This window comes from Mustelus asterias, chromosome 6 (genome assembly GCF_964213995.1).
Source record: "Mustelus asterias chromosome 6, sMusAst1.hap1.1, whole genome shotgun sequence".
Classification (NCBI taxonomy): domain Eukaryota; kingdom Metazoa; phylum Chordata; class Chondrichthyes; order Carcharhiniformes; family Triakidae; genus Mustelus; species Mustelus asterias.
This window is the reverse complement of record NC_135806.1, coordinates 141,215,334-141,230,803: the sequence shown is the minus strand read 5'-3', so window position 1 is coordinate 141,230,803 and position 15,470 is coordinate 141,215,334. Positions and strand designations below refer to the sequence as shown.

The window sequence follows — 15,470 nt, the reverse complement described above, 5'->3', positions numbered from 1 at the left end:
CTGTGTATATTATAGAGATTAGCAGCCCCTGTGTATATTATAGAGAATAGCAGCCCCTATTTATATTATAGAGAATAGCAGCCCCTGTGTATATTATAGAGAATAGCAGCCCCTGTGTCTATTGTAGAGAATAGCAGCCCCTGTGTATATTATAGAGAATAGCAGCCCCTGTGCATATTATAGAGAATAGCAGCCCCTGTGTATATTATAGAGACTAGCAGCTCCTGTGTATATTATAGAGAATAGCAGCCCCTGTGTATATTATAGAAAATAGCAGCCCCGTGTGTATATTATGGAGAATAGCAGCCTCCTGTGTATATTATACAGAATAGCAGCCCCTGTGTATATTATAGAGAATAGCAGTCCCTGTGTATATTATAGAGAATAGCAGCCCCTGTGTATATTATAGAGAATAGCAGCCCCTGTGTATATTATAGAGAATAGCAGCCCCTGAGTATATTATGAAGAATAGCAGCCCCCTGTGTGTATATTATAGAGAATAGCAGTCCCTCTGTATATTATAGAGAATAGCAGCCCCTGTGTATATTATAGAGAATAGCAGCCCCTGTGTATATTATAGAGAATAGAAGCCCCGTGTATATTATAGAGAATCGTAACCCCCTGTGTGTATTACAGAGAATAGTAGCCCCTGTGTATGTTATAGAGAATAGCAGCCACTGAGTGTATTACAGAGATGATGTGTCAATGCCGGCGTTTGACTGTTGTGGGCACAGTAAGTAGTCACACAACACCAGGTAAAAGTCCAACTGGTTTATTTGGAGTCAGAAGCTTTAGGAGCGCTGCCCCTTCATCAGGTGAGTGATCTGAAATCCGAAAGCTCATGATTCCAAATAAACCTGTTGGACTTTAACCTGGTGTTGTGATACTACTTGCTGTATTATCGAGAATAGCAGCCCCTGTGTATATTATCGAGAATAGCAGCCCCTGTGTATATTATCGAGAATAGCAGCCCCTGTGTATATTATAGAGACTAGCAGCCCCTATTTATATTATAGAGAATTGCAGCCCCTGTGTATATTGTAGAGAATAGCAGCCCCTGTGTATATTATAGAGAATAGCAGCCCCTGTGTATATTATAGAGAATAGCAGCCCCTGTTTATATTATAGAGAATAGCAGCCGCTGTGTATATTATAGAGAATAGCAGCCCCTGTTTATATTATAGAGAATAGCAGCCGCTGTGTATATTATCGAGAATAGCAGCCTGTGTATATTATGGAGAGTAGCAGCCCCTGTGGATATTATAGAGAATAGCAGCACCTGTGTATATTGTAGAGAATAGCAGCCTCTGTGTATATTATGGAGAGTAGCAGCCCCTGTGGATATTATAGAGAATAGCAGCCCCTGTGTATATTATAGAGAATAGCAGCCCCGGTGTATATTGTAGAGAATAGCAGCCCCTGTGTATATTGTAGAGAATAGCAGCCCCTGTGTATATTGTAGAGAATAGCAGCCCCTGTGTATATTATAGAGAATAGCAGCCCCTGTGGAAATTTTAGAGAATAGCAGCCCCTGTGTATATTATAGAGAATAGCAGTCTCTGTGTATATTATCGAGAATAGCAGCCCCTGTGTATATCATAGAGAATAGCAGTCCCTGTGTATATTATAGAGAATAGCAGCCGCTGTGTATATTATGGAGAATAGCAGCCCCTGTGTATATTATAGAGATTAGCAGCCCCTGTGTATATTATAGAGAATAGCAGCCCCTATTTATATTATAGAGAATAGCAGCTCCTGTGTATATTATAGAGAATAGCAGCCCCTGTTTATATTATAGAGAATAGCAGCCGCTGTGTATATTATCGAGAATAGCAGCCTCTGTGTATAGTATGGACAGTAGCAGCCTCCTGTGTATATTATAGAGAATAGCAGCCGCTGTGTATATTATCGAGAATAGCAGCCCCTGTGGATATTATAGAGAATAGCAGCCCCTGTGGATATTATAGAGATTAGCAGCCCCTGTGTGTACTATAGAAAATACCAGTCTCTGTGTATATTGTAGAAAATAGCAGCTGCTCTGTCTATTATAGAGAATAGCAGCCCCTGTGTATATTATGGAGAATAGCAGCCCCCTGTGTATATTATGGAGAATAGCAGCCCCCTGTGTATATTATAGAGAATAGCAGCCCCTGTGTATATTATCGAGAATAGCAGCCCCCTGTGTATATTATAGAGAATAGCAGCCCCTGTGTATATTATAGAGAATAGCAGCCCCTGTGTATATTACAGAGAATAGTAGCCCCTGTGGATATTATAGTGAATAGCAGCCCCTGTGTATATTATAGAGAATAGCAGCTCCTGTGTATATTATAGAGAATAGCAATCCCTGTTTATATTACAGAGAATGGCAGCCCCTGTGTATATTATAGTGAATAGCAGCCCCTGTGTATATTATAGAGAATAGCAGCCCCTGTGTATATTATAGAGAATAGCAGCTCCTGTGTATATTATAGAGAATAGCAATCCCTGTTTATATTATAGAGAATAGCAGCCCCTGTGTATATTATAGAGAATAGCAGTCCCTGTGTATATTATAGGGAATAGCAGCCCCTGTGTATATTATAGAGAATAGCAGCCCCTGTGTATATTATAGAGAATAGCAGCACCTGTGTATATTATAGAGAATAGCAGCCCCTGTGTATATTATAGAGAATAGCAGCCGCTGTGTATATTATGGAGAATAGCAGCCCCTGTGTATATTATAGAGATTAGCAGCCCCTGTGTATATTATAGAGAATAGCAGCCCCTGTGTATATTATAGAGAATAGCAGCCCCTGTGTATATTATAGAGAATAGCAGCCCCTGTGTATATTATAGAGAATAGCAGCCCCTGTGTATATTATAGAGAATAGCAGCCCCTGTGTATATTATAGAGAATAGCAGCACCTGTGTATATTATAGAGAATAGCAGCCCCCTGTGTATATTATAGAGAATAGCAGCCGCTGTGTATATTATGGAGAATAGCAGCCCCTGTGTATATTATAGAGATTAGCAGCCCCTGTGTATATTATAGAGAATAGCAGCCCCTATGTATATTATAGAGAATAGCAGCCCCTGTGTATATTATAGAGAATAGCAGCACCTGTGTATATTATAGAGAATAGCAGCCCCCTGTGTATATTATAGAGAATAGCAGCCGCTGTGTATATTATGGAGAATAGCAGCCCCTGTGTATATTATAGAGAATAGCAGCCCCTGTGTATATTATAGAGAATAGCAGCCCCTGTGTATATTATAGAGAATAGCAGCCCCTGTGTATATTATAGAGAATAGCAGCCCCTGTGTATATTATAGAGAATAGCAGCCCCTGTGTATATTATAGAGAATAGCAGCCCCTGTGTATATTATAGAGAATAGCAGCACCTGTGTATATTATAGAGAATAGCAGCCCCTGTGTATATTATAGAGAATAGCAGCCCCTGTGTATATTATAGAGAATAGCAGCCCCTGTGTATATTATAGAGAATAGCAGCCCCTGTGTATATTATAGAGAATAGCAGCCCCTGTGTATATTATAGAGAATAGCAGCACCTGTGTATATTATAGAGAATAGCAGCCCCCTGTGTATATTATAGAGAATAGCAGCCGCTGTGTATATTATGGAGAATAGCAGCCCCTGTGTATATTATAGAGATTAGCAGCCCCTGTGTATATTATAGAGAATAGCAGCCCCTATGTATATTATAGAGAATAGCAGCCCCTGTGTATATTATAGAGAATAGCAGCCCCTGTGTATATTATAGAGAATAGCAGCCCCTGTGTATATTATAGAGAATAGCAGCACCTGTGTATATTATAGAGAATAGCAGCCCCTGTGTATATTATAGAGAATAGCAGCACCTGTGTATATTATAGAGAATAGCAGCCCCTGTGTATATTATAGAGAATAGCAGCCCCTGTGTATATTATAGAGAATAGCAGCCCCTGTGTATATTATAGAGAATAGCAGCCCCTGTGTATATTATAGAGAATAGCAGCCCCCTGTGTCTATTATAGAGAATAGCAGCCCCTGTGTATATTATCGAGAATAGCAGCCTCTGTGTATATTATAGAGAATAGCAGCCCCTGTGTATATTATAGAGAATAGCAGCCCCTGTGTATATTATAGAGAATAGCAGCCTCTGTGTATATTATCGAGAATAGCAGCCCCTGTGTATATTATAGAGAATAGCAGCCCCTATTTATATTATAGAGAATAGCAGTTTGGGAGAGCCTGTTATAGGGAAGGCCAGCCCCTGTGTGTGAGGAATCGTTGGTGCTGTATCCAGTTAGTCGCCACACTGCTGATTTTCTCCCTTACCTTACAGAATCCTGCCTGACCTTGGATGATTTTCTCCACTACAAGCATTTCATTCACAAGCAGCTCTTTGATGAGCAGATGAACGAGGAGAAGGAGGAGCTGGTGGTCCTCCAGTTCTCTGCTTTGGACGGTGATAAGAAGGGGCAGTTGGAATGGGCAGACTTTCTGTACCACGAGTCGTTACTGGTGTTGCAGAGGTTCCGATCAGAGGTATGTCCATGTTGTGCAAGAGAATACAATTCCACTGAGATTCAAAACTCCATAAACCACAGCAGGAACAATCCCCCAGAAAACATCTTACAGCAGAGTGTCTGAGAACGCCCACCAATATCACTCAAAGACTGAGGGTCGGGGGGGGGGCGGGGGGGGGGGGGGGTGTGGAGGAAGGGAGGTGTGGGGGAGGGGTTGGGATCAAAGGGGGATGGGGGGAGGGGGATGGGACGTGCGGGAGGGGTTGAGGTCAGGGGGGTGGGGTTTGGGGGAGGGGCTGGGCTCAGAGGGGGATGGGATGTGTGGGAGGGGTTGGGGTCGGAAGGGGATGGGATGTGGGGGAGGGGCTGTTGGAGAGGATGATATGTGTGTATGATTGTAAAGGAGTGGGATGTGGGGGAGGGTATTTGGGGGGAGATGTGGGTGTGGGAATGTGAGGAATGGGAATGTGGGGTTTTGGGGGAGGGTGGCATGGGGGAGAGATGTGGGGGAGGGGATTTGGATGTTGAATGTGGAAAGCACATGGGATTGCAGGCAATGTTTTGAGTTGGATAGAAAGCTGGTTAGCAGAAAGGAAGCAAAGAGTTGGCATAAATGGGTCTTTTTTTGATTGGCAGAGAGTGACTCGTGGGGTTCTGCAGGGATCTGTGATAGATCCCCAACTGTTCACATTATATATTAATGATTTGGAAGAGGGAACTGAATGTATTATCCCCAATTTTGCAGATGATACAAAGTTGGGTGGGAGGGTGAGCTGTGAGGAGGATGCAGAGATGCTTCAGCGTGATTAGAACAGGCTGAGTGTGTGGCATCTGCATGGCAGATGTAGTATAATGTGGATAAATGTGAGGTTTTAGGAAGACAGATTATTATTTGAATGGGTGTAAATTGAGAGGTGGATACTCAGCGAGAACTTGGTGTCCTCATGCATCAGTCACTGAAAGTAAGCCCGCAAGTACAGCAGGCAGTAAAGAAGGCAAATGGTATGTTGGCCTTCATAGCGAGAGGATTTGAGTTTAGGGATAGGGATGTTTTACTGCAATTGTATAGGGCGTTGGTGAGGCCACATCTGGAGTATTGTGTGCAGTTTTGGTGTTCTTATCTGAGGAAGGATGTCCTTGCTATAGAGGGAGTACAACAAAGATTTACCAGGCTGATTCCTGGGAGGGCAGATCTGTCATATGAGGAGAGACTAAGTCGGTTAGGATTATATTCACTGGAGTTCAGAAGAGTGAGAGAGGATCTCATAGAAACTTATAAAATTCTAACAGGGTTAGACAGGGTAGATTCAGAAAGAATGTTCCCAATGATGGGGGAGTTCAGAACTAGGGGTCATAGTTTGAGGATAAGGGGTAAACCTTTTAGAACTGAGGTGAGGAGATATTTCTTCACCCAGAGTGTGGTGAATGTGTGGAATTCACTCCCACAAAATGTAGTTGAAGCCAAAACGTTGGGTGTGGGATGCGGGGGTGGGGAGTGGGGAAGGGGAGTGGGGGTGGGGCTTTGGGTGTGTCTGAGGCAGATTCATTAACCACCATTTCTTGATTTCCTCTGTTGTCTCTCAATCTTTCGGGGCTTTGTTGATGTCCACATTCTGATATCCGCCCCTTGAGTGTTCCTCAGTCCGCACTCGAGTTCTTTGTTGTGAGATTCTCTCCCATGAGTTTTCTCTCCAATCCTGGCCTGGCTTTCTTCACTCCTCTGATCCGGAATGTTTATTTTTTTTCCCCAGAATTCATTGCTGAGGCTCCTAACAGCCAAAGAGCGAGTGAGGGCTCGGATCTGCTTCCTGGGCCTGGATCAGAAACGCACCGGCTTAATCACCGGCACTGAGTGTAAGCGAGCGCACAACTCCTGGTTCCACAAAAATTCCAAGGAGTCTCAATCCTGCAATGTCAGGTGAGAATATTGCAGTTTTATTGGTGTACACGGAGACCAGCTTTAACCGGGACACCATAGTAACCACCTGACTAACGCCCCAGTGAGAGAAGGTGGATTCCCTCCACATCACTGGGAGAATTTAAATTCAATTAATCAAAATAAAACCAGAATAAGATGTTCGGAACAAGGAAAAGTGACAATGGAACCGAATAAATATTGTTTAAAAAAACCCATCTGGGTCACTAATGTCCTTTAGGGAAGGAAATCTGCCGTCCTTAGCCGGTCTGGCCTACATGTGACTCCAGAGCCACAGCAATGTGGTTGAGTCTCAACTGCCCTCCAAGGGCAACTAGGGATGGGCAATAAATGCTGGCCCAGCCAGTGATGCCCATGTCCCACGAATGAATAAAAACGTTAAGAGTCAACCTCATTGCTGTGGGTCTGGATTCACATGTAGGGCGGACCAGGTAAGGATGGCAGCTGCCAAGAGATTGTTTCCCCTTGTGGGAGAGTCTGGGACCAGAGGGCAGAGTCTCAGAGTAAGAGGGTCACCCTTTCAAGAGAGATGAGGAGGAATTTCCTCCCTCAGAGTAGTGGGATTAGGAGGGCAGGTCGGGGCATTCCATACATCGGTGCAGATTCGATGGGCAGAAGGGCCTCTTCTGCACTGTAGTATTCTGTGATTCTAGTGAATCTGTGGAATTCTTTCCCGCAGAGGGCTGTAGACACTGGGTCGTTCAGTATGTTCAAGACTGAGACAGATTTTTAATCAGTAAGGGAATCGAGGGTTATGGGGATAAGACAGGAAAGTGGAGTTGAGGATTATCACATCAGATCAGTTATGATCTCACTGAATGGTGGAGCAGATTCGATGGGCAGAATGGCCTTCCCTGCTCCTACATCTTATGATCTTGTGGTCTTATTCTCTTCCCTGTGGGACACTGGTGTGGTGAACCATTGTTGGTTCCCACCAGGTAGTGCTGAGCCAGGGTCTGGCCAGTACTATGAGTCTGTATATATGTTACTGTTGGGGTTAGGGTTGGGCTGTTCTACATGTTACTGTTGGGGTTAGAGTTGGGCTGTTCTACATGTTACTGTTGGGGTTAGGGTTGGGCTGTTCTACATGTTACTGTTGGGGTTAGGGTTGGGCTGTTCTACATGTTACTGTTGGGGTTAGGGTTGGGCTGTTCTACCTGTAATATAGTTCTTATGGTACATCCCAGTCGGGCTCCGCCTCCTGGGAGAGGTATAAAGGTCACTGCTCTGTCTGGGACCCTTTAGTCTGGGATCGTGTATTATATATGGTAGCTCTATTGTTGTAGTCAATAAAAGCCTTTATTTCCCCGAGTACCTCTAGCCTCGTGAGTTATATCGCGCATCAATTTTATTGACTACAATTGAACTCTCTTCGTTGAAAAAAAAACGACACAGAGAACATGGAGCAAATGCTTAAACCCGAACGGCTTACGTTGGACCCACGTGCGGCGGGCGCCTCGAACACCTTCGACCACTGGTTGAAATGCTTTCAGGATTACCTCGAAGCCTCCGCAGCGGTCACCACCGACACCGACAGACTCCGGGTCCTCCACACGAGGGTAAGCGACGCTGTAAATTTAGCGATCCGTGGGGCCACCGACTACAAAGGGGCCCTCGAGCTTCTTAAGAAGCGCTACGTTAAACCGCCGAACGAGATGCATGCTCGATATCTCTTCGCCACTCGACGACGGCAGCCCGGCGAAACGACGGAACAGTACGCGTGCGAGCTCCTACAGCTAGCCAGGGGCTGTAACTGCAAAGCAGTGTCGGCAGACCAGAACATGAACGACCTCGCTCGAGATGCGTTTGTGGCGGGAATCGGCTCGTCTTACATCCGTCTTCGGCTGTTGGAGCAAGGTAATCTCGATCTCACTAAGTCCATAGAGCTAGCGGATGCACTAGAAACGGCCTCCAAACGTCTGGCGATGTACCCCGCGACCACGTGGAGACAGTGTGGCAGGAGCAGTCACAGACCCCACTTCATTCAGCGGGTCCGAAAAACTGCGTGATTGCGTTCCCACCCTCGGGCCTGACGACGGCAGCAGCTCCAGGCGGCCCGCGGTGTTACTCCTGTGGGGGAGTGAAGCACCCTCGGCAGCGATGTCCCGCTAAAGCGGTGTTGTGCTCCGCCTGCGGCAAGAAGGGCATTATTCGAAGGTATGCGGATCCAAACTTCCATCCAGGAACAGCAGTGCGGCCTGTGACGACGACATTCCAGACGACGGAGTCGCAAGAGACGCGCGACCACCAGGGGCCGCTGGTTTTGGCGCCATCGCCCACGTGCGACCTATGGGGGCAGCCATTTTGGTCGGCACCGACCGCGAATGACCAGCAGGGGTCGTCATCATCCATCTCAGCTGCCTGCAGTGGCACCCACGAACCAACGGTGGCGTCGATCATCCTGGACCAGGCAAAGCCTCACAGACTCGACAAGTCCATGATGGACATACAGGCAAACAAATGCACGATTTATTGTCTGTTTGACAGCGGGAGCACGGAGAGATTCATTCACCCAGACGCCATGAAGCGGTGTGGCCTACGGATTCAGCCTGTCAAGCAGACAATTTCGATGGCGTCAAGGTCCCGGTCTGTCACCGTGCTAGGGAGTTGCGTGGTAAATCTGACGGTGCAGGGCACGGTTTACGAGAGCTTCAAGCTCCTGGTGTTACCGCACCTTTGCGCGCCAATACTCCTAGGACTAAATTTCATGGTCCACTTGAAGAGTGTAACCCTACAGTACGGTGGGCCACTCCCTCCGCTTTCAGTGGGAGACTCGCAGCCTCTAAATTGCCCAACGCGCTCCATCTGTAGCCTCTCGACGCTTAAGATTACCACACCCTCTTTATTCCAGAATCTCGTGCCAGGCTGCAAGCCCATCGCGACTAAGAGCAGGCGTTACAGCGCTGAGGATCGGATCTTCATTCGATCTGAGGTTCAGCGGCTCCTCAAGGAAGGGATCATACAACCTAGCGCTAGTCCTTGGAGAGCGCAGGTCGTGGTGGTCAAGAGTGGGAACAAACCCCGGATGGTCATAGACTATAGTCAGACCATTAACAGATACACGCAGCTGGATGCGTATCCCCTTCCGCGCATTTCTGACATGGTCAACCAGATTGCGCAGTACCGGGTGTTCTCCACCATCGACCTAAAGTCTGCCTACCACCAGCTCCTCATTCGCCCAGAGGACCGACAATACATGGCTTTTGAGGGGGATGGTCGCTTGTACCATTTTCTAAGGGTTCCTTTTGGTGTCACGAATGGGGTCTCGGTCTTCCAGCGTGCTATGGACCGAATGGTGGACCATAACGGACTGCGGGCTACCTTCCCGTACCTGGATAATGTCACCATCTGCGGCCATGACCAGCAGGACCACGATGCCAACCTTCTGAGGTTCCTACGCACTGCATCTCGCCTGAATCTGACCTACAACAGGGAGAAGTGTGTATTCCATACGCGCCGCCTAGCTATCCTCGGATACGTGGTGGAAAACGGGGTCATTGGCCCTGATCCAGACCGTATGCGTCCCCTCCTCGAACTTCCCCTGCCCACTAGCGTAAAAGCACTGAGAAGATGCTTAGGCTTCTTCTCATACTACGCACAGTGGGTTCCCAATTACGCGGACAAAGCCCGTCCGCTCATCAAGTCTACCTCTTTTCCCCTAGCACCAGAGGCTCGTTTGGCCTTTGAAAAACTAAAAGCCGACATCGCGAAAGCCACGATGCACGCTATCGATGAGTCCATCCCCTTCCAGGTGGAGAGTGATGCATCGGATTTCGCCCTGGCCGCCACACTTAACCAGGCGGGCAGGCCCGTCGCCTTTTTCTCTCGCACCCTCCAAGGCCCCGAAATTTGACATTCGGCGGTGGAAAAGGAGGCCCAGCCCATTGTGGAGGCCGTCCGGCATTGGCGCCATTACTTGGCGGGAAAACGGTTCACCCTGCTCACGGACCAGCGGTCCGTGGCGTTCATGTTCAATAACACGTTACGGGGCAAGATCAAGAACGATAAGATCTTGAGGTGGAGAATCGAACTCTCCACCTATAATTACGACATCATGTATCGTCCAGGGAAACTCAACGAGCCCTCGGATGCCCTGTCGCGTGGAACATGCGCTAGTATGCAGGAGAATCGATTGCAGGCTCTCCACAATGACCTCTGCCATCCGGGGGTCACTCGGCTCTTCCACTTCATAAAAGCCCGGAATCTACCCTACTCGGTGGAGGATGTCAGGTCTATAACCAGAAGCTGCCGGGTATGCGCGGAATGCAAACCGCACTTCCACCGACCTGACAGGGCACAACTCGTCAAGGCCACTCGTCCATTCGAAAGACTGAGTGTAGATTTTAAGGGCCCCCTTCCCTCGACAGATAGGAACGTGTACTTCCTCAATGTGGTTGATGAGTACTCACGATTCCCCTTTGTCATTCCTTGTTCCGATATGACCGCTGCCACGGTTATCAAGGCATTTTGTGATCTTTTCACCCTGTTCGGGTACCCCTGTTACATCCACAGCGATAGGGGCTCGTCGTTCATGAGCGATGACTTGAGGCAATTCCTGCTCTCATACGGAATTGCCTCTAGTAGAACCATGAGCTACAACCCTAGGGGTAACGGACAGGTTGAACGTGAGAATGCTACAGTCTGGAAGGCTGTCTTACTGGCGTTGAAGTCTAAAGGCCTTCCAGTCTCCCGTTGGCAAGAGGTGCTCCCTGATGCGCTCCACTCCATACGCTCACTCCTGTGTACGGCAACCAACGCTACTCCCCATGAGAGACTGTTTTCATTCCCTCGGAAGTCTTCCTCTGGGACCTCATTACCGTCTTGGTTGACGTACTCAGGACCTGTCCTCTTGCGGTGACATGTTAGGACCCACAAGTCCGACCCTTTGGTTGAACAGGTCCATCTCCTCCACGCCAACCCTCAGTATGCCTATGTGGCATACCCTGACGGGCGAGAGGACACGGTCTCGATTCGAGACCTGGCGCCAGCAGGGGGCTTGGAAACCCCTGTCGCTCCCATACCTCCTGTTAGAGACCCCCCAACTATTGTTTCCCCTCCTGACACGGCGCGGGCAGCATCGGGACCATCACTTAACCCTTTTACTCCTGTGTACAGCTTGCCTGAGTCCAGGAGATGGTCGCCACTTCAAGGCGTGCCCGAGTTCAGCGGATTGTCACCACCTCGGGGTCTACCGGCCCGTGAGACATTGGAGGAGCCGTTGGACACCGCCTTGGGGAGAACGTCACCGCGAGTGCCTACTCCGGTGTCATCGCCGGTGTTGAGGAGGTCACAACGACGGTGCGGTCCCCCAGACCGTCTGAACTTATAGACTGATGAACAATTGTTCTGTGTTTTGTACCCCGCCGGCCTTTGTTTTCAAAGGAGGGGTGAATGTGGTGAACCATCGTTGGTTCCCACCAGGTAGTGCTGATCCAGGGTCTGGCCAGTACTATGAGTCTGTATATATGTTACTGTTGGGGTTAGGGTTGGGCTGTTCTACATGTTACTGTTGGGGTTAGGGTTGGGCTGTTCTACCTGTAATATAGTTCTTATGGTACATCCCAGTTGGGCTTCGCCTCCTGGGAGAGGTATAAAGGTCACTGCTCTGTCTGGGACCCTTTAGTCTGGGATCGTGTATTATATATGGTAGCTCTATTGTTGTAGTCAATAAAAGCCTTTATTTCCCCGAGTACCTCTAGCCTCGTGAGTTATATCACGCATCAACTGGTGAAGCAGATGGGTTTTTATAATAACCAGTGATAGTTACTTGGTTACCATTACTGTGAGTATCTTTCCATTCTGGCCTAGGTAGGATTCTCTGTCGGGGAGTCGGTGCCGACTCGATGGGCTGAATGGCCTCCTTGCACACTGTAGGGATTCTATGATTAGTCAAAGCTGCAGATTGGAAGAAGTTTGTCAGTTCAGAATCACCAGGCTGTTTTACATCTGTCGACAAAGGATAATTATTTTCCCTCCATTAAAATAGCAGATAGCAGGCAGGCCGAGAGTGCTTTGCTTTTACAGTGACTGCACCTGCGGAGCACAATCCACCTGACTTTAAATTCACTCATTACCATAATAATCAAGATGGTATAATTAAGGCTAATTACGCTGCCGATTTATCCTGAACTTATCAATGACAGGACCTGCCAGCACGTTTTCTCACCTCCACGCTGCCCCCCGGTGGCACTGTCTGAAATCACAGTGTTCGTTTTCCCATGGACACTGACCACCCCCGCAGACCCACCCACACCCCTCACCCACCTCCCCCCCACCCACACCCTCACCCACCTCACCCTCACCCCCCCGCAGACCCACCAACACCCTTCACCCACCTCTCCCCAACCCTCCACCCACACCCCCCGCAGACCCACCCACACCCCTCACCCATCCCTCCCCCAACACCCCACCCACCCCCTCACCCCCCGCAGACTCACCCACACCCTCACCCCCCGCAGACTCACCCACACCCTCACCCCCTGCAGAATCACCCACACCCTCACCCCCACCCCCCGCAAACCCACCCACACCCCTCGCCCACCTCCATTCCCACCCCCCTCCCACACCCTCACCCACCTCACCCTCACCCCCCGCAGACTCACCCACAGCCCCATCCCCCGCAAACCCACCCACACCCCTCGCCCACCTCCCTACCCACCCCCCACCCACACCCTCATCCACCTCACCCCCACCCCCCACAGACCCACCCACACCCCTCTGCCACCTCTCCCCCCACCCATCTCTCCCCCACCCCCCACCCACACCCTCACCCCAACCCCCCGCAGACCCACCCACCCACACCCCTCACCCACCTCACCCTCACCCCCCGCAGACCCACCCACACCCCTCATCCACCTCACCCTCATCCCCCGCAGACCCACCTACACCCCTCACCCACCTCACCCCCATCCCCTCGGCGACCCACCTCACCCCCACCCACACCCCTCACCCACCTCACCCCAACCCCCTGCAGACCCATCCACACCCCTCTCCCCCCCACCCCCACCCACACCCTCGCCCCCATCCCCCGCAGACCCACCCACACCCCTCACCCACCTCACCCTCACCCCCGCAGACCCACCCACACCCCTCACCCACCCCCCCACCCACACCCTCACCCACCTCACCCTCACCCCCGCAGACCCACCCACATCCCTCACCCACCTCACCCCCACCCATCCACACCCCTCACCCACCTCCCCCCCCACCCACCTCCCCCCCCACCCTCACCCTCACACCCACTCTCCCGCTGGCGCTAAATTCTCCGACTGCTTATCCCACATCTCGGGCTGGATGGACAGGAATTCCCTCCAGTTCAATATTGGGAAGACCGAAGCTATTATTTTTGTTTCCCGTTCCAAACCCCCGTTCCCTGGGTGACCACCTCCACCCTTCGAAGATAAAAGCAAAATACTGCGGATGCTGGAATCTGAAACAAAAACAGAAAATGCTGGAAAATCTCAGCAGGTCTGACAGCGTCTCTGGAGAGAGAATGGAGACAATGTTTTGAGGCTGGATGACCCTTCATTTGCAATCTTAGTGTCACAGCTGAGCCTGCGATGAGCTTCTGAGCTCATACTCATGCCGTTTACAAAAGGTTGTGAATGTAGCCCAATCTATCACGCAAACCAGCCTCCCATCCACTGACTCTGTCTACACTTCCCGCTGCCTCGGCAAAGCAGCCAGCACAATTAAGGACCCCATGCATCCCGGACATTCTCTCTTCCGCCTTCTACCGTCGGGAAAAAGATACAAAAGTCTGAGGTCACGTACCAACTGACTCAAGAACAGCTTCTTCCCTGCTGCTGTCAGATTTTTGAATGGACTTACCTTGCATTAAGTTGATCTTTCTCTACACTCTAGCTATGACTGTAATGCTACATCCTGCATTCTCTCATTTCCTTCTCTATGAACGGCAGCGTCTGCATAGTTTCCCCAATGTACCATGCCTCGGGACATCCTTTCTTGCAGCGTATCAGGTAGACAACGTTGGCCGAGTTGCAAGAGTATGTACCGTGTACCTGGTGGATGGTGTTCTCACGTGAGATGATGGCATCTGTGTCGATGATCCGGCACGTCTTGCAGAGGTTGCTGTGGCAGGGTTGTGTGGTGTCTTGGTCACTGTTCTCCTGAAGGCTGGGTAGTTTGCTGCGGACAATGGTCTGTTTGAGGTTGTGCGGTTGTTTGAAGGCAAGAAGTGGGGGTGTGGGGATGGCCTTGGCGAGATGTTCGTCTTCATCAATGACATGTTGAAGGCTCCGGAGGAGATGCCGTAGCTTCTCCGCTCCGGGGAAGTACTTGACGACGAAGGGTACTCTGTCCACTGTGTCCCGTGTTTGTCTTCTGAGGAGGTCGGTGCGGTTTTTCGCTGTGGCGCATCGGAACTGTTGATCGATGAGTCGAGCGCCATATCCTGTTCTTATGAGGGCATCTTTCAGCGTCTGGAGGTGTCTGTTGCGATCCTCCTCATCCGAGCAGATCCTGTGTATTCAGAGAGCTTGTCCGTAGGGGATGGCTTCTTTAACGTGTTTAGGGTGGAAGCTGGAGAAGTGGAGCATCGTGAGGTTATCCGTGGGCTTGCGGTACAGTGAAGTGCTGAGGTGACCGTCCTTAATGGAGATGCGCGTCTTAACCCACATCAAACCCCATTCCCGCAGGGGTGGGGGGGGGGGGGGGGGGGGTGGGTGGCGGGGTGTGACCGCACGATATTTTAAAGGGCCTTCCCACCGAGTTTCCACCCTGAACTCTCCACGGTTTTACCGAGGCCTCAAGCGAAGCCTAGGCTGGCCCACCCTCCCTCGTCTCAACTGAGGCCCTGGAGTGGCCAATTGTTGACCACTGAAGGGACACCTCCTACCCCCCTGAAACTTAAGGAGTTCAAGCCTCTCCATCTCTTTAACCAACATCCCAACCCCATCCTCTGCCAACCCTGCCCTCTGCCTCACCAACCCCAGCCTCCCCGGAACCCCCACACCGAGCCCTGAACTCCCAGGGTTTGGCCGCTGGCGATTCCTTGCACTC

General features: G+C 49.9%; 1 protein-coding gene across 2 annotated transcripts in view; it reads left to right on the top strand.

Moving 5' to 3' along the window:
* phf24 (PHD finger protein 24) overlaps window positions 1–15,470 on the top strand; it is a 101,296-nt gene that overhangs the window by 63,312 nt on the left and 22,514 nt on the right. Inside the window, exons 4-6 of one of the 2 annotated variants that reach the window (XM_078215476.1) lie at window positions 4,330–4,532; window positions 6,265–6,431; window positions 11,779–11,804. In XM_078215476.1, coding sequence (XP_078071602.1) covers window positions 4,330–4,532; window positions 6,265–6,431; window positions 11,779–11,804 — 396 coding nt within the window. The remainder of the gene's footprint in view (window positions 1–4,329; window positions 4,533–6,264; window positions 6,432–11,778; window positions 11,805–15,470) is intronic. The other variant, XM_078215475.1, reaches the window with a different exon arrangement.